Source organism: Pinus tabuliformis, chromosome 9 (assembly GCF_031772625.1).
Source record: "Pinus tabuliformis cultivar Carrire ecotype Pingquan chromosome 9, CPIR1, whole genome shotgun sequence".
Taxonomy (NCBI): domain Eukaryota; kingdom Viridiplantae; phylum Streptophyta; class Pinopsida; order Pinales; family Pinaceae; genus Pinus; species Pinus tabuliformis.
In genome coordinates, this window is record NC_142307.1 from 748025362 (window position 1) to 748047136 (window position 21775).

At 36.6% G+C, this 21775-nt stretch overlaps 1 protein-coding gene across 1 annotated transcript; it reads left to right on the top strand.

Moving 5' to 3' along the window:
* The first annotated feature begins 1213 nt into the window (after positions 1-1213).
* Positions 1214-1693, top strand: LOC149150866 (uncharacterized). The gene has a single exon (XM_089442969.1). The coding sequence runs from the start codon at positions 1214-1216 to the stop codon at positions 1691-1693; it is 480 nt and encodes a 159-aa protein (XP_089299095.1).
* The last annotated feature ends 20082 nt before the right edge of the window (positions 1694-21775 follow it).

The window sequence follows — 21775 nt, forward strand, 5'->3', positions numbered from 1 at the left end:
GATGATCCTGAAATGCTAAACAAAGTTCTCGGGGCTAAGCTATGGTGGAGATGGCTAAAAGATTCAGCTTCCCCTTGGGCCCAAATTTGGAAACAGAAATATGCAATCAATTGGAAAGACAAGGACCACATTAGAATGTCTGGGCTCATCGAAGGCTCCCACATATGGAACAAAGCTTGGGAAAATAGAGCCATTGTGTAGAAACATAGCTTCTGGGAAATCAGAGATGGAAACCTTGCTTGGTTCTGGGAAGATAACTGGCAACAGGAACCTAAACTGTTAAAAGAAGAATTCGCCAGTCTCAAGAACGATACTGACAACAAGGGGTTACACAGGGTAAAAGACTTTTGGGATCTGGAAAGAAGGGATGAAAAATGGAGATCATGGAAGACTCTGGTTTATAGTGAGAACTCCCCATTGAAGGCACAAGCAAAAGCTTTATTGGACATCCTGGAACAAAGAAAGATTTTGACTTCAGCTGAGATGGGGCAATAACAATGAAGGTAACTTTAACCTCAAAGAGGCCAAGCATATAGCCCTAGGACTAGACTTCCCAAACCCTGATGGTGTATGGAAGGACCTATGGCAAAACCAAAGTTGGATGAAAATCAAACTGTTCACGTGGTTAGTGCAGCATAAAAAGATTTTGACCTGGGAGAATCTTAGGAAAAGAGGGGTATATGGTCCATCCAGATGCCAACTATGTGAATCACAAGAAGAAACCATGGATCACCTACTCAACCTCTGCCCTTTCACTTCCACCTTGTGGAATGGAGTTGCTTCAATATTCAAACAAATAGATAGGGACTTGGGCAGCATTACCGACACTCTAAAGAAGTGGAGGAGAAATTTCTCTGACAATGAAACAATCAACAAAGCTTGGGCATTAGTTCCAGGCTTTCTAATATGGGATGTCTAGAAAGAACGCAACAACAGAATATTCAAGAACAGGAAAGGTTCTCCCCAGAACATCATGGCTCAAATATTAAGACAGCTCAAGGAGACAGTAGGAACCCTCATTAAAAACCCCCCTGAAGAACGACCTAAAGATAAGGATGTACAGATTCTTCTGCAGTTGGGTCTTCAGGGGCTTACCCCATAGGGCAAAAACAGGAATGTAAGTCACATAATCTATGATAAGGATTTCTGGCAGCCTCCCCCTCAGGGATTCTTAAAATGCAATATAGATGGGGCCTCTAAAGGAAACCCGGGTATGGCGGGGTATGGAGGAGTAGTAAGAGATGAAAATGGGTACATAAAAACCCTCTTTCATAGCCATTTGGGTAAAGCCACTAACAATATGGCAGAGCTTATGGCCCTTGAGCAAAGTCTAGAAATCTTGAAGAACTCAAATCTTCAGAATATCATAATTGAAGTTGATTCTGAATTAATTATTAATTCGGTTAAGAGAATTTTCTATGGTTCTGCTCCAGAGAAAGTCTCGAAACACTGGCGGCTTCTACAAGTATATCAACGGATTCATTCTCACCTGCAGAACATGAGAACCATAAGTTTTACTCATGTGCGACGTACTGCCAACAAAGTAGCAGACTTACTTGCTAATGAGGGTGTGCGCTGGACCAAGAGCAATAAAGTTTATGATTGGATAGAGATACCCCAAGGCAGATTGAGGGAAGAATGTCTCAAACAGGCGAATGTGGACAGGGAGCTCTATCAAAGCAGGGGAAACTGACAGCATGTTGACTAAAGGTATCAGGGGAAGTTCGATCTTTTATGGTGAAGCAGTGCATGGTCATCGGGGCTGCGGGAGAGAACGAGCAACCAGAACTCGTCATCGGGTAGATGTCAATTTGCACCCTGCACTCTTAATGACAACTAAATTATCTACCGAAGATTTAGCTCTGTCGGGTGTTGATTTAAAGTACTTGCAGTTAAGTAGATTCGCGGCAATCCTATGGATTTTGCAAGGCAACTTGCAAGGTGGTTACCTTGCACATCGGACCTGAACTGAACCTAAATTATGGTGGTAATTGATTTCGGGTCCGGATTCAATGATATCTTCCGTGCATGTTTAGCTTCTAGGTTGGAATCGGTGGATTTCGGGTGGATTACATGCGCGAAGTTTATTCCCCCATTCGGACCCGAAATCTGTATAGTTTGGTTTCTATTTCCTCATCGGGTCCAATTTTAGAATCAAAGAATATCCCTTTTTCACTCCGATATGCGCCTCATCCATTAGATCTTCGAAGATGGATCAGACGGTCCAGGCATTTGTTGGTAGTTTGAAGGACTCAGAGTTAGGTTTGTGGGCCCGTGGCCTGGATGTTAAGCCTTTGGCTCGGTGCCCTAAGCCCTGAGCGGATAGTTAACTCTATGTCCCTCAGGTCCTTTGGGTTTGTTGTAATATATGTAATTTGTTTCTCTGTTTCAAATGAATAGAAGGTATGACTCTTGCTTCAGCAAAAAAAAACAACACGAATCTATCACATAAGTAGTTTGTGATTCAAATTTTTTTTTTTTAATCAGTAAAGTTGATATAGGCACTTAAAGGTTATAGTGGTCATTGCTATAAAATACAATTCAAATTCTTATTGGAATACACTACAAAAATAATTAGATTCATAATTTTTTATTTTTAAAAATATTTACCAATGTATTTCAAAAAATTCATCTTGGAAATTTATTAAATTCACTTCTAATTGAAGCTCTTCCTAATTAATGGTGTTTGCTGCTTTGGCTTGGCTGGTCCCTCTCACTAGGCTTTGTTAAATTCACTTCTAATTGAAGCTCTTTCTAAGTAAATATCTTCCTAAGTAAGGGTGTTTGTTGATTTGGCTTGCCATGCTGACTGGTCCCTTTAGCTGATGTCTCCTTACCACTTAATCCTTCTATATTATAAAATTAGTAGATTTTTAAAAGATGAAATGGGATCCAACAAATTAACCAATTTTTGAGTTTTTTTAATCAATTCTACTAAATTGGCTAACTATGATAGTGGTAACAATATGAATCTATCACATAAGTAGACACCTAAAAATGATAGTGATGATGTTATGACTCAACAATTTCATTAGTTAAAAAATAACAATAATAAAAATAAAATAAAAACTAAAAAACTTTTTTTTTTCCATAAAAATTTGGTCATAAGTCATTGGGGCAGTTTAATAGTCCATGGCCTTGTTTTGAAGTATGATGTAAACCCTAAAATTCAATGTTAAAATCCTAGTGGGTCAAAAAAAAATAGTCATAAAATCCTTCTATATAGAGTCTTTATCACCTTTCTGATTATATTTCTGACTTTCTATATTCAGTTCAAGGTATCTATCCACTTTTGTAGTAATTTTTTTTTTTGCATTATAAGCATTTAAAGATTAAAAGATTAAAATATTAATCATCTAAATCCATTCATAACAAGAACTTAAAAACTTAGAAACTTAGAGACTATAGTGATAATGACAAGTTGAAAAAAAATATTAAACAATCATAAAATCCTTCAGTATAGAGTCTTTATCACCTTTCTGATTATAATATTTCTGACTTTCTATATTCAGTTCAAAGCATCTATCCACATTTGTAGATTTTTAATTTTTGCATTATAAGCATTTAAAGATTAAAGTGTTAATCATCTGAATCCATTCATCACAAGAACTTAAGAGCTTAAAAACTTAGAGATTATGGTGGTAACTACAAGTTGAAAAAGAATATTTGTTTTCCTAAAAAACAAAAAAAAATTGGCATCGTTCAGGGTGGGTATCATCTTTGGGATTATATATCTGGCTTTTCCGTGTTGTAAAAGTCTGGTCATGAAGTCCTCCGTTTCATGGTCGCTGTCACCTTGCCGATTATCTCTCTCTTTCTGTACTGTAAAATTTTTGTCATGAAGTCCTTCGGTGCATGGTCGCTATCGCCTTTTGGATTATATTTCTCTCTTTCTGTAGAGTTAAACTTTGGTCATGAAAATATTTGCTGTCCTAAAAAACAAAAAAAATGGCATCGTTGGTGGGTATCACCTTTGGGATTATATATCTGGCTTTTCTGTATTCTAAAAGTCTGGTCATGAAGTCCTCCGTTTCATGGTCGTTGTCACCTTTCCGATTATCTCTCTCTTTCTGTACTGTAAAAATTTGGTCATGAAGTCCTTCGGTTCATGGTCGCCATCGCCTTTTGGATTATATTTCTCTCTTTCTGTAGAGTTAAACTTTGGTCATGAAGTCCTTCGGTTCATGGTCGCTCTCAGCTTTCGGATTATTCGGCACATCGTTCATAAATCCCGTTATGGAAATATTGAGCACATTGTTTAGGCCCGTGTATCGCGATACGACCTTCTCAAAAGTAAAGTGGGCATTGAATCGAGCTGGTCTGGAATAATTTATTGAGCCTTAATTGTCAAACCTCAGGTATTGGAGACAAATTATTTAGCATTAATTGTCAAACCTCAGCTATTGGAAAGCAGAAAGCAGAAAGATAACGTATGAGAAAGGGAAAAACCGAGTTTTAAAATCTTGTTTAAAGCAGAAAAGTACAGCATCGTTGATTATTTGGAAAAGAAGGATATGGCACATGGAAAGAGCAGAAACAAGGAGATTCAAAACCATTAATTGCAGGATTCAAACAAAGAAATATGGCAAATGGGAAAACAAATATGTAGTTCCAAAACCATTCCATTTTTAAAAAGAAAATTAGACCAGTACTAGGTAGGTCAACTGGAAAAAAGGAGGGCCATTTTCAAAACCTTTTTAAAGCAGAAAAGTAGGCCAAAGATGACACATGGAAAAAGATAAATGAGAGTTTTAAACTATTTGTAAAATAGAAAAGTACATCGTTAGTGGGTTAAAAATGCTGTAGAATAAACAGGAAGACATGATATTCTTTTACTTTAAAATTTATGGAAAAGGGGAAATTGTGGTTTTCTTTTGACTTTATAGGTAGGAAAAAATTGGTGAGAAATAAATGTGGTTTTTGTTTTAATATAGGAGTTTAAAGTCGGATACATTAATTAAATATAATGTATCTTTGAAATTTATGAATGAATATTATTTTAAAATTAATTAATAAATTAATCACAATTAAAATAGATAAATATATTAAGTAATTTAATACATAAACATTTATGGGGAAAGTTGGAGGTGGAAGCCATGTGAAGATGATAAAATTGTTTTGTACAATTCTGGTCACAACATGGGTAAGCAGCTTTTCTATTTCATATAGGAGTTAACTTATTCTAATTAAACTCAAATAAAATAAAATAAATTCAAATGTTAAATTAAAATAAAATGGAATAAAGTAAAAAATGAAATTCAAATTTTAAAATAATTCAATTAACACTATTTCACAAATAACAAAAATTTGTTTGTTAAATTGTGTGAGTTTTGAGATGACGTGTGGCATAGGCCACTATTACACCTCACCATCTATTTTCTATCTCATATAGGAGTTAACTCATTCTAATTAAACCCAAATAAAATAAAATAAAATAAAATAAATAAATTCAAATTTTAAAATAAAATAAAAAATGAAATCCAAATCTTAAAATAATTGAACAAATACTATTTTATAAATAAAAAATAATTGTATGAGGAATATAGGTACGCTGTCAATATAGTCCAAATAAAATAAAATAAAATAAAATAAAAAAATAAATTTTAATTTTAAAATAAAATAAAAAATGAAATCCAAATTTTAAAATAATTAAACCAACACTATTTTACAAATAAAAAATAATTGTATGAGGAATATAGGTACACTGTCAATATGGTCAACATTTGTCATGTCACTTGTGAAAATTGAACCTCAGTGCAGTGGATTCCATTCTTTCCTCCCAACGAACAAGGCTAACCCTAATTAATCACAAATAAAATTATTAAAATAAATAATATTTATTATTTAATTTTATCATAAATTATTATTATTAATAATTTAAATTTATCATTCTAAGTAATATTTAGAGCTCAATATTCAACAGTGGATTTGAGTGTTCAACATTGGATTTGAGTGTTAAGAAAGACATGTAATTTTTTTATAATATAAGTTAGATGTGAAAATATTTATATTTTATATAACATTTTAGTAATTATAGATGTTAAAAATATAAATATTGTGATAAATTATGTTAAAAATGTAAATGTGTTAAATTATATAATAGTTAATTATTCAATGGATTTGGATTTATTGTTGAGGACTCAAGACTTTTCATTGATAGATAACGTTAAAATTTTGTGAAGACTTTTTTAAGAGTTATGTGTTTTCTTGAGATAGTGGTAAAGTGTGTGGTTGCACTTATCAACATAGAAAATGATATCAAATAATCTCTTCATTTAAGTGAGCATAAATTTATTAAAGATTACTTCCATTTGTATTTTTTATGGTGAGTATAAGAAGCTAGTTGAACTAGTTGGCATTGATATTATTAGTAGTTTGGTTAGTTTGTGTAAAATCATCACAAATATCATGGTTTGTGATAAGTAAACTATTATGGATATTTTATTGGAGAATTTCTCACAATATATCTATTAAAATATATTAGAAAATTTGAAACCTACCTCGTTTATTTCTCTTTAGATTTTTGGAAATATTAATTATTGCTTATTGCATATTTATGCAATTATAATTATGTAAAAAATAGAGAACAATGAAATAAAACTCACAAATAAATTAACACAAGATACAACCCAAGAAACCCTTTTGGGAGAAAACCTAGCTAGAAGGTGAGGCTATTTTATTCTCTTTCTATGAATTGAAAATTGATGCATGTACAAAGAAGTGAGGCATATGGCCCGTGGGCCGCTACAATGCACAAACCCTCTTTGTTTTCTCTCTCCCCATCCATTCTCAGCTATTATGTTCATCTATGAAAGAAGTGCTCTCAAATAGAATGGAACCTCTTTTCCTCCTAGTTGCCCAATTATAACATAGCTTGATAGCCTACTAGTGTTTAAGTCTAACTCCTTCAACTCTTAACTAGAGTTACAATGTGGACTCTTTTAGACTATTCTTCATCATGATTATGTTTCTAGCCCATTTTCCATGAGTAATGGGGATTGTCGTGGCACCTTCTAGAATTCTGGTGGTCAAAACAAGAACGTCAACTTTCGAATAGCATAATTTTTGCATATGTACTTTGATTGATGTAACTCTTGCACCATTGAAAAGGTATCTATGTGTAAAATAACATTAAAAGGTGTTGCACTCAATTGGAAAAGTTTAGCCCCAAAGATATCATTTAATGCCTCAAACTACATGCAAAAGGTTTCAGACCCCAATTCGCTAAATTGGGACACAGTGGTAAAATTGGTGATGTGAGATAATTCCTTCACTTTTACCAATATGAATAAAAAATAATATAATGATACAATCCAAATCACACATACCCCTTTTGGGAAGCTTTTGGTCCCCAAAATCTTTCTACTAAATGTGTTGAGGACAATTTTCTTCCACCTTCTCTTAGGTGTACCATTTAGCCTTGCCTCGAAGTTGTCATTTCAACCCACTCTACCAAAGGTCATACTACCCTTGTCTTGTACTTCTAGACATTTTCTACAAAATTGTATGTTCCGTCAACTCTACCTTAACATCTGGTGCTAAATCTTCTACAAATGGAAGAACCTATTTTTCATCCTAATCTAACATGAGATGATCATTATAGAGTTTTAAATTCTATACATTTACTATTGAGTAATTATGCATGTATGGGGGTAGACTGAGTCTATGGGTTTTATCTCCCATCTTTTCTAGTATATCAAAGGGACCATATCACAAAGCCTTGATTTTCTTACCAAGGCCATGTAGCCTCTCCTTGTTCAATTGTAACCATACTTTGTCTCCCACCAAGTTAACGGACTTATTCATTTTTTCCTAATCATGCCTGGGCTTATATTTCTCCTGTGACTTTTGTACTGTTTGTTGTACCTATATATCGACTTTCCTAATCTTCTCAAAAAGAATTCTTCCCTTAAGGCATCCCCTATAAGATTCTCCCTCACTTCTTTTTGTCCATATGCAATATCTAAAGGTGAAGGTGACCAATATCCAAAACAAGTTTCAAATTGGGATTTATCAGTTTAAGTGTGAGTGCTCTATTGTAAGAGTGTTGTATATATCTCTATTGTAGATGCTACAACTTCCCTCCAAGAATTTTCCCATGCCTTGATTTTAGAGCCTACCTTCTATCCATAAGGACCCATCTTTCATTGTCGTCCAGTATTCCATTTGATTTTGAAAACTTATCTTTGCATGCAATGATTGTGATGTCTTGATTAAATTGATTTGATCTTAACTTAGAGTTTTCTGACACAAGCCATCTCCTACCTTGGTCTTGCACCTATTGCTAGTCTTCCCTCTTGGAACTACGCAATTCACTATCTCTAGAAACTACACTAGGCCTTGAGGATTAGAACTGCCCAATCCTTGAAGATAGGCAGCCCTTGAGCACAGAAACTGCATTTAGCCTCTCTCTTCAGCCAAAAACTACACAATTCACTAAAGCAGTAAACAATGCAATTCCTTGTTTTTGGGAATTGCATAGTCCTTTCTATCAGTGTGAACGGGCAGTTTCCCAGGAAAAGCTGAGTTGTCATCCCTAGAAAATAGGGATTTACTAATTGAGGGGGTAGAAAGTCATTTCATCTTGCTTGTAAAAACTTGAAAGTGGAAAGCCAAAGAGGTGTTTCTTCCACCCAACAATACACTAGCACTTGGGGTGTAACATTTTCTTGTTACATTGAAAATTTCAAAATTTGTATTAAAATTTCAAAAAAAATTGTTTTTATTGCACTTTGTTATAGTTTGCGCGTAAATGTATAATCTCACAACATATTATTTTGTTTTATTTTAATAAATAAAATGCCAAATCCCTACACACTAATTATCATGCATTTTCTATTGGCGACGATTGGCACTTTAGTGATTGATGGCTCTTGTTCTACTGTGCATCCCCCCCCCCCACTTGCTTGACATTTAACAAGGGGGGAGGGGGTGGGGGGGGGGGGGGGGGCAAAAGTTGTTTTTCCTAGAAAATTTTTGCAAAATGGCAGCGGCATATGAATTGTGTACCCCTCCACAGAAAAAAACATTCCCTGTTTTCAGTAATAAATATCTACTGCGACTATTTTATTGATTGTTTTCCATTTAATTATGAATATCGTTTTCCATTTAATTCTAAATATGCCCCTTATTTTAACATTCATTCCATTATGTTTTCACTCCCATTCATAATTTAATCACTCATGCCTTTGTTTGTCCCCTCTAACCTTTCTTTTAGTCGCTAGACATAGAGAATCAAAGTGCAGAATTACAGTAAGCCATCAACGACAACTCAGAAATATCACAGTACATTTGACAGGTAATTTTGCTCCTTGCTACAAGTTGATAGTTCAAAATGAGTTCAACTAAAGGAAAAGAGTCTCAAGTTCAATTTGAAACCCTCCCAAAAATTGATGAATTTCCCTTAGTTGATAGGGAAAGAAGAATAGAAGATACAAAATCAGAGTTTGACCTATATGAATTGCATAATTGGGCTTTCCAATGATTTCAAGATAATAGCGATGATTTTTCTCTATGGTAGTCGTTTTTACCCCAATTTATATTTCCTAAAACTCATTCTTTTCCAGAATTTGTAGTATGGTGTGCACACAGGTACTTATCAAATGAGACACCATAATTGTTTAAAATGGTGAAACCTTATTTTCTGTAACTTCTTAGTCCATTTTAAAGGCCCTGTGCATATCATTGCCCAATTCTTTGCAACCATTCTCTAGTGAAATTCTCTTAGAAATATATAAGAAGTTAAATTTTGAAAAAAGAGCGGTTATCTTTTAATTATTCATGTCTGAAGGGACTAGTATTTTGACTCACAATCTACCATAACCTTCATCAATGTTTCCATAATTTTCAAGACAAATCATATCAATTTTATGTTGCATTTAAGGGTATCAAAATAATGAGAAAGTGGATGAAGTATTTCTAGGTTTTCTGTCAACATTTTGTCTAGATAAGAAACCAAAAATCTTATTCAATTTCAGCCAATTTTTATCTGAGACCATTCATGACCAGTTTATTAAATTTGGAGTTGAAAAACCATTTAAATATCAATTGGTCCTGGTGTATTAATTTTTGTATAATCAGTCAGACTGGTTCCCAATACAATTTCAAAAGCAAGATCTTCAAGGGAATCAATGGTCTGTGATTCATTGGACTTCCTTGGTCAAAAGGAATTCTGAGGGACTTTCCTTCATTGATTTTGTGAACAAATTTCTTCACATATGCTATAGCCTATTGATTAGTGACAATCCTCCTATAATTTAACCTGAAATAAAAAGGATTATGCAGCTTAGAGAAAAAACAAGGCTTGGTGATTGGTATTTGCAGCAACATTTTATAGAAATTAAATTGAATCGGTGTGAAATTCCACCCTATTAGTTGCCAACTTTTTTTACTATGTATATTTTTGTGCTTGAATTCATCAAACAAAACCTCAATGTAGATTAAGTGCATTTTTTACCTAGAAGGAAAGAGACCTTGTTTAAACTAAAGGCACAAATAGGGACATTTATAGTGAACCAGAGATTAGCAGACAAAGAGGTGGAACAATTATTGGCACAAATGAAGTTTAAATTGGGGGTTACTTAGCCATATGACCACATTGGGAGAATTTCATCCATTAGAGGTTAGTAGAAATCCCCATCTTATTTTCATGTGTCCAAGCCTTAGATAGAGAAGTTTTCTAATAAGGACACCTAGGAGGAAAACACTTTGGAGGATGTGACAAAATAACAAACTATGGAGCAGTCAGTAGGACTAAAAATATTGGTTGCACCTCTAGTAAAAGAAAAAAACTTAAGAGGACAACTCAAAGCTTATCAGAGTTAGAAATGGAACAGTTCAAAGTATAAGTGAGAAAGAAGACAAACAATATGGGGGGAGCGGTATCAGAAACTGTCTCATTCAACATTTGTTCACCAACTACTATGGTTGTTTCAGGCGAGCCTATTTTCACAATGCAAGAATTGGATCCAAGGAAAGAACACTCTTCTCCTTCTTTTTCTTCTAACCCAAACATCTTTTCTGAGTTTTTAGAAATAAAAAAAAAGAATGAGCCATTGAAGGCAATAACTTATACTGAGTTCTGGAATCAAATTTCTTCCACTAAAAATAGGTTACTTACAACTCTTGATATTGAAAAAGGTGAACCTAAGTTAGCATTTCTAGAACCTAACGTTTCTATGCCTAAAGTTGTTGAATATTACAAGACTTATGTTTTATATTTCAATGCTAAACATATCCATCCTATATATCAGATTGATCTTCTAATCTGAACTTATGTAGGAATGCAACAAAATATAGATATAAACATAAACACAGAGATGCAACAGAAATAAAACTTCATTTCATTAATATCAAAGAACTGAAATATGCTTACATAAAAAATGGCTGAACTAGCTCGGGTGATGGTAGCTTATCTTAGAGAAAAGATGTGGTGGCTACATGCCTCTGAACTGTGTCAGAATGAGGCTCGATGGCCTTTTGATCGTTGAGAAACAATGAGAAACCCTAAAAATCCAAAAACCTAACCCTAGGAGATGAAGCACCAAAAGCTTGTGTGCACCATTGGGGTAAGTAAGAATGTCAACTTTCTGAGGTCGTAACATTGACATACAATCTCCATTTGTCTATCATAATACCTCATTTCAAAGATCTCAAAGAGGAGTCTAAACAAAAGTCAATACACCACTTGGGCACTTTTCTAGTCTCTCCGTTTTCCCTAAAAATTCCTCTTAGTCCCTCAAAACGACTGCATAAATTTAGGGCTCGAAAACCTGGCAAAAATAGTAAGATGTGCTATAGTTAAGGAAATTGAAAAGAAACTACATTGGGGTTCAAAGTGGAATAGGAAGGTGGCCACCAATATCCACCTAGATCAATCCTCCCACCTTAGGAAGCAATGGTCCCCATTGGATTGAATGCCTCCATGAGCTGGGGAAACTTCTGATGAACTTGGTTCCTTTTGAGCCACTTGCCTTGGTGCAGGAGTTGACTAGCTTTGACAACTTGATATAGTTGGATCTTCTATTGGTGAGTGTTCTTGATCTACGTGTCCATGATCCAATCAGTTGTGGCTTGTTCCATGCAATTTGGGTTTAGCTTTGTTAGTGTGAGTTGTTTAGCAATGTCTGATGTGTCTAGTAATGGTGGAAAGTATGGCTGAAGTCGGTCCACATTCAACATTGGGTGCAAGCCAAGGAAAGGGGGGAATTCTGAGCTCAAAATAATTATCTCCCACAACCTTAGTGATGGTGTAAGGCCCATATCAAAGCAGGCGAATCTTGCGGTGGGATCGAGCGAGACACTCCTTTTGCAAATGTAACCAAAACATTTCACCCCCTAGAACCTGTGGGGAACCCAATTCTAATCATGACATTGCTTGTACTTAGCATTAACTCTGTCGAATATTTCATGGACCTACTAGTGGATGTGTTGAATGCGCTCAATGAAGTTTTCATCCTTGTCAGCTTCAGCTTGGACATGAGTCAAATATACTTGAGTAGTTGCAAATGGTGTGGCCACACCAATGGGACATATTGGCTGGAATCCCAATCCCACCTGAAAGGGGTTGTGGTCAGTTGAGCTATGGAGAGATTTGTTGTAATTGTGCTGGACATAGGGGAGATTTTCATCCAATGTGCATGGATGCTTCGAGTTGTGCATGTGTAGAATGTGCACAATCATCCTGTTGACAACCTTTGTTTGGCCATCAGTTTGGGGGTGGAAGGTCATGGACTTAGTGAGCTTGGTATCAAGCATCGACCAAAGGCTTGACCAAAATGTATTTAGGAACTTGTTGTCCTAATCTAAGATAATGGAATGTGGGATCCCAAAGTGTACCCACACTCATTAAAAGAAGACCTTAGCAGCGGCTTCTGATGTGATACTTTTTTTGTAGGCCACCAGAATGACCATCTTAGATAATCTATCAACAACCATGAAAAAACAGTCATTGCCTTGATTAGTAGAAGAAAGGCTCGACATGTAATCCATGGAGATGGATTCCTAAGGTTGACTAGGAGTAAGCAGAGTAGTAGAAGAAAGGCTCGACATGTAATCCATGGAGATGGATTCCTAAGGTTGACTAGGAGTAAGCAGAGGAGTATGGGCTTGCTTCTTGATGGTCGGTTTGGAAATGGCAGAGGTAGTGCAGGATTTGATGTACTTCCAAACATCTCGTCGAAGGTTCGACCAATAAAAATACTTCTGCGACACTGCTAGTGTTTTCTCTACTTCGAAATGTCCAATGACCTGACTGTAGTGCACCTCTTAAATGATAATGGCACATTCGCTTGAAGGAACATAGAGTTGTCCTAGGTGGCATAACAATGCACCTTGGAGGTGAAAATCAGGAAATTTCTTTCCTTCCAGGAGAATCTGGTATGTTTTGCAGAATTCTGGATCGCTCTTGTAAATATGTGGCCACCCCAAAGTCTCGTGTCCACAAGAGTTGAGCACAGTGGTCATTGCCATAATCGGTAGTCGCCTGAGATAGTCTGCAACATTATTGGTGTTTCCCTTCTTGTACTTGATGTTCAAATGGAACTGTTACATATGTTTGGAACATTTCTGATGGCAATCATTCTGCAACTTCCCCTGTGTCTATATGAACTGCAGGTGTTGGTGGTATGTGTGGATGACGATTTCCTTCTAGAGAATGTAATGCTTCCATTGTCGGCAAGCCTACACAATAGAATGCATCCCTTTTTCATAAGTGGGATACTTTCAGACTGTATCTAAAAGTGTCTCACTATGATATGCCACTGGATGCCCTTGATAGGTAAGACCTACCCCAATAGCATAGTCAGAGGCATCAATATCTATTTCAAATGGTCCTTGTAGGTCTGTTAATGTGAGAACTGGTGTAGACTAGAGGTGATTCTTCAACTTGAAAAATGACTTCTATTGGGATTCATACCAAAAGAACATTTCTTTTGCTCTACCCTTGGTGACTTGACTCAAAGCCCAAGCGATATGAGAGAATCCCAACATGAACTTGCGATAGAAATTGGCAAGACCCAAAAAGTTGTAGAGCTCTGTTAGAGTGGTTGGGGATGTCCAATATCAAATAAATTATATCTTGCTTGGGTCAACATGCACACCCCGCTAATTAATGATGTACCCCACATATTGAACCTGGGTCATACCAAAAGTGTATTTCTCCAAATTGGCACAAAATTTGTGTTGTCGCAGGGTTTGGAGGACTTGTCGAATATGGTGTATGTGCTCTTCCCAACTCTGATTGAAGATAAGGATGTCATCTAGGTACACTACTACGAATGTGTTGGTAAAGGGCCGCAAGATGTCATCCATCATCTGCATGAAGGTTTTAGGGGCATTCGTCAACTGGAAAGGCAAGACCAACCATTCGAAAAGGCCCTCCTCATATTTGAAAGTGGTCTTCCACACATCAGAGGGTTTAATTGGTACCTGGTGATAACCAGACTTCTAGTCAATCATGCTAAAATATTTTTCCCCCTTGAGTTTGTCAAGAAAGTCACTAGCCTGTGGGATTAGATACCTATTTCGAACAATGATCTTATTGAGTGCTCGATATTCCATACAGAGCCTCAAGGTGAAATATTTCTTTTGTACCAACATGATCGAGCTCCCATAGGGTGATGAACCTTGCCACATGTGACATTTATGCAAAAGCTCTTGAATTTTCCTCTTAATTTCATCATTCTCCAAAACAGAACGTTGGTAGATCAGTCTATTAGGTAGCGATGCATCTAGGGTCAGATTGATGGAGCACCTGACCTGACAGTGAAGGGGTACCCCTGAGGGGGAGGTGAAGATGACCCTGTACTCTTCTATGACCTTGTCCATCTATTACTTCCTAGCAAAGGAGCCCTGTCTGGAGGCTATGGATGTGGCCATAGTATTCTTCTTTCCCTGAGGGTGAATCATAAGGAATACAAATTTACTGGTATGGGAAATCATCTTAGTGCATTACTTCACGGAGATCAAAGAGATGGCAGTAGGCAGTTCTACCTCCAGTATCTTGTACAACTAATTTCTCAAAGAAATAATGATAGTGTGAGGCCTAGACTCATACACAACATGGCGCTTCCACAAGTATGGTTTTCCTAATAATACATCACAAAATTCAAGAGGAGAAACATCACACAGTACCTCATCTATGAAGGGTTTCATGATGTGGGGAAGGTGGCACTATTGGCTGATGCAGAGATCTCGCCCTTGGTGAAGCCACCTGATGGTACATGGTTGTGGGTGTAGTCTTGTCGGTAGGCCCAACCGCTTCATGAACTCTATTGAAATGAGGTTCTTTTCGATTGTATTTTTGACAATGAACTACAATGGAGAACCCTTCACCCACATATGTGAGTGGATGAGCTCCTCCCCCTCCTTTGGAACTTCAACCTCAATCTTCTAGTTCTTAGTGGTGGCAAGGGTGGCATTAAGCTCCGCATGAATAATCTACTTCCCTTTGTCATTCCCCTTGTCAATTTTTGACTCATATTCAGAAAATTCATTTGATTTAGAAACCTTTAGCTTGGCCACCAGTGACTGCTTGGCTCAACACTCACTTGTGTTGTGAGTGGGGCTCTTATGGAACTCACACCATTTCCCTATGTCCTTATTTGTCTTCGTGGTGTTGTTATTTTCCTGCGGCTTTGATGGGTTTTCCCAGGTCACCCTGCTTTTTCTTTGTATTTTTTTCTATGGTTTGGGAGTGCCTTTCCCTTGCTTTGGATTCGTAGATCCAAAGTATCGCTTCTTCTTCTCAAATTTCTACTCGATCTTGACAATGTATCAATAGGCAGCACCAAGCGAGGAGATGTCCAAGATGTACTTGTGTAGAAAACCGTGGTACTTGAGTACCAAATGGCGCTTAAAATCGTTGATACCCAACTTATTGCCAAGGGTATGAAAAATATTTGTGAACTCTAACACATATTGGTCCCTTCCCTACCACTATGTGGTCCACTTTATGTATTTATCTTCATAGCTCCTTACATGGTAATATTGTTCCTTGATGGTGTCATGGAAAGAATTACAAGTGGTTGTGGCTAAAAATAGTGAGGATTCCCTCTCGTCCTTCTGTTCATAGTAGGTTTCCCACCAAACCTTGACATTGAGTGTGACTTTGAGGAGTGAAAAAGTAATATTTTCCTAAATGGAAAAGTCACGAACCGAAAATATCCCTCCAATAGATTTAACCATATATCTACGATGTTTGCATCTATCTAGCCTTCAAATATGGGAATGTCAAAGTTACCTTGTACCTTAAAAGGAGTGGCACCTCCAGAGTCATTGTTGGATGATGATGCGTCGCCCGTGGGTAGTCATCGAAGGATCAAAATCTATCCATCATTGCGTTCCTCTGTCACTTGAGGGCTTCCTTGAGAAATGATTTGAAAGGATATCCTACTATCTCATATTTCTTTTCTTTTGCCATGGGAGGTCGTTGGGGTTTGCGAGGCTAGTCTTGCAAAGGTTCAACCAGTTTGAGCCCTAACTCCTGATACCCTGACCTTGTTGGGGACATGTAAAGAAAAATAGAGAAAGAGTAGACCGCTCCGATACTAGTTATACGAACATATGCAAGAATGCAACAAAATATAGATATAAACATAAACACAGAGATGCAACATAAATAAAACTTCATTTCATTGATATCAAAGAACTAAAATATTCTTACATACAAAATGGAAAGAAACTAGCTCAGGCGATGGTAGCTTATATTTGAGAAGAGATGTGGCAGCTACATACCTCTGAATTGTGTTATAATGAGGCTCGGTGGCCTTTTTATCATTGAGAAATAATGTGAAATCCTAAACATCCAAAAACCTATCCCTAGGAGATGAAGTGTTAAAAGCTTGTGGGCCTCGTTGGGGTAAGTTGGAACATCAAATTCTTGGGGTCGTGACTTTGGCATATGATATTTGTTTGTCTATAATAATACCTCATTTCGAAGATCTCAAAGAGGAGGTTTGTTATGAAACCAACTCATAAAAAGATAGAAAAGATAGATAAATGCCTTCAATATAAGCCTCTTCGAGGAGGCAACCTCCTTTACATTACACAAATGAAAAAATCTTGGATGATACAAATGACAGTACCTCCTTTCTATATATAGGATTCTAAGGGGTCATAATATAATTAGAGCCGACATAACAATAATAATGTAAGGGAATAATAATAACAATAGTGGGCTTCTATGGGGCGCAATAATAACAATATGGGGACTACATGGACACAACAATATAATAAGGGGTTGTACTAATAACAATAAGGGGTTACACTAGTAGTGTAGGGACCTAACATGCCCTTCTCCTTCAAAAAGTGTTGTCCTCAACGCTTGAGTAGTTCTTGATGCTTCTGTATAAAATTCTTGTCCTCCCATGCAGAATATTCAGCGGGTAAGTTCTTCCACTTGATGAGATAATCTGAAATTGATCAATTTCATAGTTGTCGGGTTCTTGTTTCTGTGACTACTCCAGGTTCCAATATGATTTTTCCTTCCTTGTCAAGTTCTAGCAATATTGTTTGAACTGGGATCTTTTGCAGCTTTTGAATGAGTGGCCACACTTCTTCATCCTTCTTCCATTCATCCCTTGCTTCGTTTATCCAATATGGTTGGATAATAGAAATAGCACAAAAATTCTTCCACATTCTCATCCTTTCTTGAGAGTGCATCTACAACAACATTTTGCTTCCCTTTCTTGTAGATGATTTCAAAGTCATAACCCAACATATTTGTGACCCATTTTTTCCGTTCTTCTAAAGATAATGTTTTTTCTAAAAAGTATTTAAGAAGATCGTGATCCATTTTTACCTTGAAGTGTCTTCCCATTAGGTAAGGTCGCCATTTCTTAAGTGCATGTAGTATTGCCAATGTTTCCTTCTCATAAATATCTTGCTTGAGATGTAGTCGTAAAAATACCCAATCGCCTACATCAAAACTTCTTTCACTGTGATGTTGATATGCCTATTGTTCCATTCGATTCTGCACCAAAGTGGCGATATCCTTTAAAAGTTGGAGAGCTTGTTGTGATCTTTCACTGCTTGAATCTTTTTCTTCTTGATATGTCCTTCTATCTTGAGAGTTTGAGGAGTGGTAATTTCTTCCAATGCATTACAAAATATGGTCGGATTCATTTCATGACGCTTGATGTGATCTTTCATTTCTTGAACATTTTTCTTCTTGATATGTCCTTCTATCTTGATAGTTTGATGAGTGGTAATTCCGACCAATGCATTAAAGATATGGTCAGATTCATTTCTTCTTTCTCGATCTGATCTTTCACTTCTTGAACCTTTTTCTTCTTGATATGTCCATCTATCTTGAGAGTTTGAGGAGTGGTAATTCTTGCTAATGCTTTACAAGATATGGTAGGATTCATTTCTTCTTTCACTGGGGTTTGTTCCTAGTGCATATCCTCTTCTTTTGACATTTCTTGATCCTTTTCTTCCTCCTCTTCATAATCAATGTAAAATAATTTCTTCTCATCACACTTGTGACCTTTAATGTATTCGTTATCACAATTGTAACAAATCCCTTTTGCTATTTTTTCTTCCAATTGTTTTGGTGTCAACCTTGTAGGTTGTGGATGGATAGGAGAAACAACACTTCCATCTTTATAGCTGTGATGGGTAGACTTCCTTGTTTCCATAATTTTTCTTTCCACTTTTCTTGCCAACATGAATGCATTCTCCAATGAATCAGGTTTCCGTAGATGAACTTCATGTTGAATGTTATCATTTAAAGTCCCTATGGAGACATCAATCCTTTGCTTCTCTGGAATATCATTTTCCCTTATATTCAATTTTTGAAAGTCCTCAATGTGCTCTGCCATTGAACACTTTTGTTTGAGATTTATCAATTGGCTAAAGAAGGTGTTTCTCTTTGTATCCTCATAATGTGCTATCATTTCCTCCATGAAAATTGACCACATAACAAGTGGTTTACGAGAACAAAGCCCTTTATACCATAAAAATTGATCTGGTTCTAAATATGAAGATGCAATACGTACCTTTTGTAACAGTTGCACCTCTGTACATGAAAATATTGTTCCATCTGTAGTATCCAATTTATTGGATCCTTTCCATCAAACTTCCTCATATCACCTTTTCTTGATTTTAGGAGCTCAATGTTGAAACAACTATAACTCTGTAATTTTAGATCACCAAGTTCTTAAATCGGGACCTGCAGTAGTCCTCTGCATCCTATGTCCAATTCCACCAGTTTGATTGAAATTGGATTCTCCAAGAAAGATTTATACACAATCTCCCAAGATGACTTGATTATATACCTTTTTAGAAGAGCAAACTTGTATGAAGTGCCACGTGTCACTGTTTTGACCTTCGGATCTGAAAAATATACACAGAAAACTACAGTCCGTCCTCTTTCTATAACTTCTTACCAAATTTTCAATCTGATGCTCAGAGAGACAGTTATGACAATTTTCCCTAGGTCACCTATTTAGGATGTAATTCGAGAGCCTGCAGAAACCCTAAATATTTTGGACTGTAGCTCTGAAAATATAGTGAAACAAGATCTGAAATTTGGACCCGAGCTTCACCAAGATGTCGGATCAAATGGATTTTAATTTCAAAATCTGAGCCTTCGTAGAACAAATATTATGGTGAAAATGTCACGATGACCTGTTTGAGATGAAATTCTGGAGCTTACAAAAACCCTAACTTCCTCAGATCATATCTCTGAAAATACACTGAGACAAGATCTGAAATTTGGACCCGAGGTTCAAACCGATTCCTTATAAAATGGGTTTTTTTTTTAGCTTCCGAAACTTTGTAGCGAAAAATTTATATCAAAAATTCCACAATAACCTGTTTGGAGAAGCGAAACCCTAGAATCCAAAGCTCTGATACCAAATGTTATGAAACCAACTCACAAAAAGATAGAAAAGATAGATAAATGCCTTCAAAATAAGCCTCTTTGAGGGGGAAACCTCCTTTACATTACACAAATGAACAATTCTTGGATGATACAAATGACAATACCTCCTCTCTATATATAGGAGTCTAAGGGGTCATAATATAATGAGAGCCGACATAACAATAATAATGTAATGGCACAATAATAACAATAGTGGGCTTATAAGGGGCAAAATAATAACAATATGGGGATTACATGGACACAACAATATAATAAGGGGTTGTACTAATAACAATAAGGGGTTACACTAGTATTATAGGGACCTAACAAGGTTGAAAAAAACAAATGTTCAATTTTGGCACTTTTCTAGTCTCTATGTTTCCCCTAAAAATGTCTTTTAGTCCTTGAAAATGGCTCTGGAACTTTAGGACTAGAAAAAATACCAAAAGTAGTAAGTTGTGCTATAATTAAAGAAACTGAAAATAAATAATGGTAGGGGTCCAAGTGGAATAGGCAAGTGGACGCCAATATGCACTAGGATCAATCCTCCCCCGTTAGGAATCAATGGTCCCCATTGTGTTGAGTGCCTCCATGAGATGGAGAAACTTCTGCTGAACTTGGTCCCTGGTGAGCCACTTGCCTTGGTGCAGGAGTTGACCAGCTTTGGCAACCTGATACAATTGGATCTTATGTTGGTGAGTGTTCTTGATCTTCGTGTCCATGATCGGATCAGTTGTGGCTTATTCCATGCAGTTTGGGTTTAGCTCTATTGGTGTGAGTTGTTTTGCAATATCTCATATGTCTAGTAATGGTGGAAAGTATGGAGGAAGGAAATCCATTTTGAACACTGGATGAAGGAAAAATAATGGGGGAATGATGTGTCCAAAATAATTATCTCCCACAACCTTAGTGATTGTGTAAGGCCCATATTAGAGTGGGTGAGGCTTGTGGTGGGCCCCAACGAGACACTCCTTCTGAAAATGTAACTAAACATTTTTGCCCACCTGTAACTTGTGTGGAACCTGATGTTAATCATGACGTTACTTGTACTTAGCATTGGATCTTTCCAATATGTCATGGACTTGTTTGCTGATGTGCTGAATGCAATCAATGAATTTGTTAGCCCTGTTAACTTCAGCCTAGACATGAGCTGAATCTACCTGAGTCGCTGCAATTGGTATGGCCACATCAATGGGACATAGTGGCTGGAATCCCAATCCCACCTGAAAGGCGTTGTGGCCAATTGATCTATGGAGAGATATGTTGTAATTGTAATAGACATAGGGGAGGCTTTCATCCCATGTGTGTGGATGTTATGAGTTGTACATGCATATAAGGTACACGATCATCCTATTAACAACATTTTTTTGGTCATCAGTTAGGGGGTGGAAGGTCGTGGACGTAGGTGAGCTTGGTATCCAACATCAACCAGAGGCTTCAAAAAAATGTACTTAGGAACTTTTTGTCCCGATCTGAGATAATGGACAGTGGGATCCCAAATTTTACCCACACTCAGTCAAAGAAGAGCTTAGTAGTGGCTTTTGCTGTGATACTTTTCTTGCAGGCTACCAAAATGGCCATCTTAGAGAATTTGTAGATGACCACGAAAACACAATCGTTTCCATGCTTAGTAGAAGGAAGGCCCATATGTAATCCATGGAGACATATTCCCAAGGCCCACTCGAAGTAGGCATAGGAGTATATAGGTCTTGCTTCTTGATGGTTAGTTTGGAAATGGAACAAGAAGTAAAGAATATGATGTACTTCTCAACATCATGTTGAAGGTTCGGAAAATAAAATTACTTCTGCAACACTTCCATTGTTTTCTCTACTCTAAAATTTCCATCAATTCGACTGCAGTGCGCCTCCAAAATCATCTTGGCACACGCGCTTGAAGGAGCACAGAGGTGT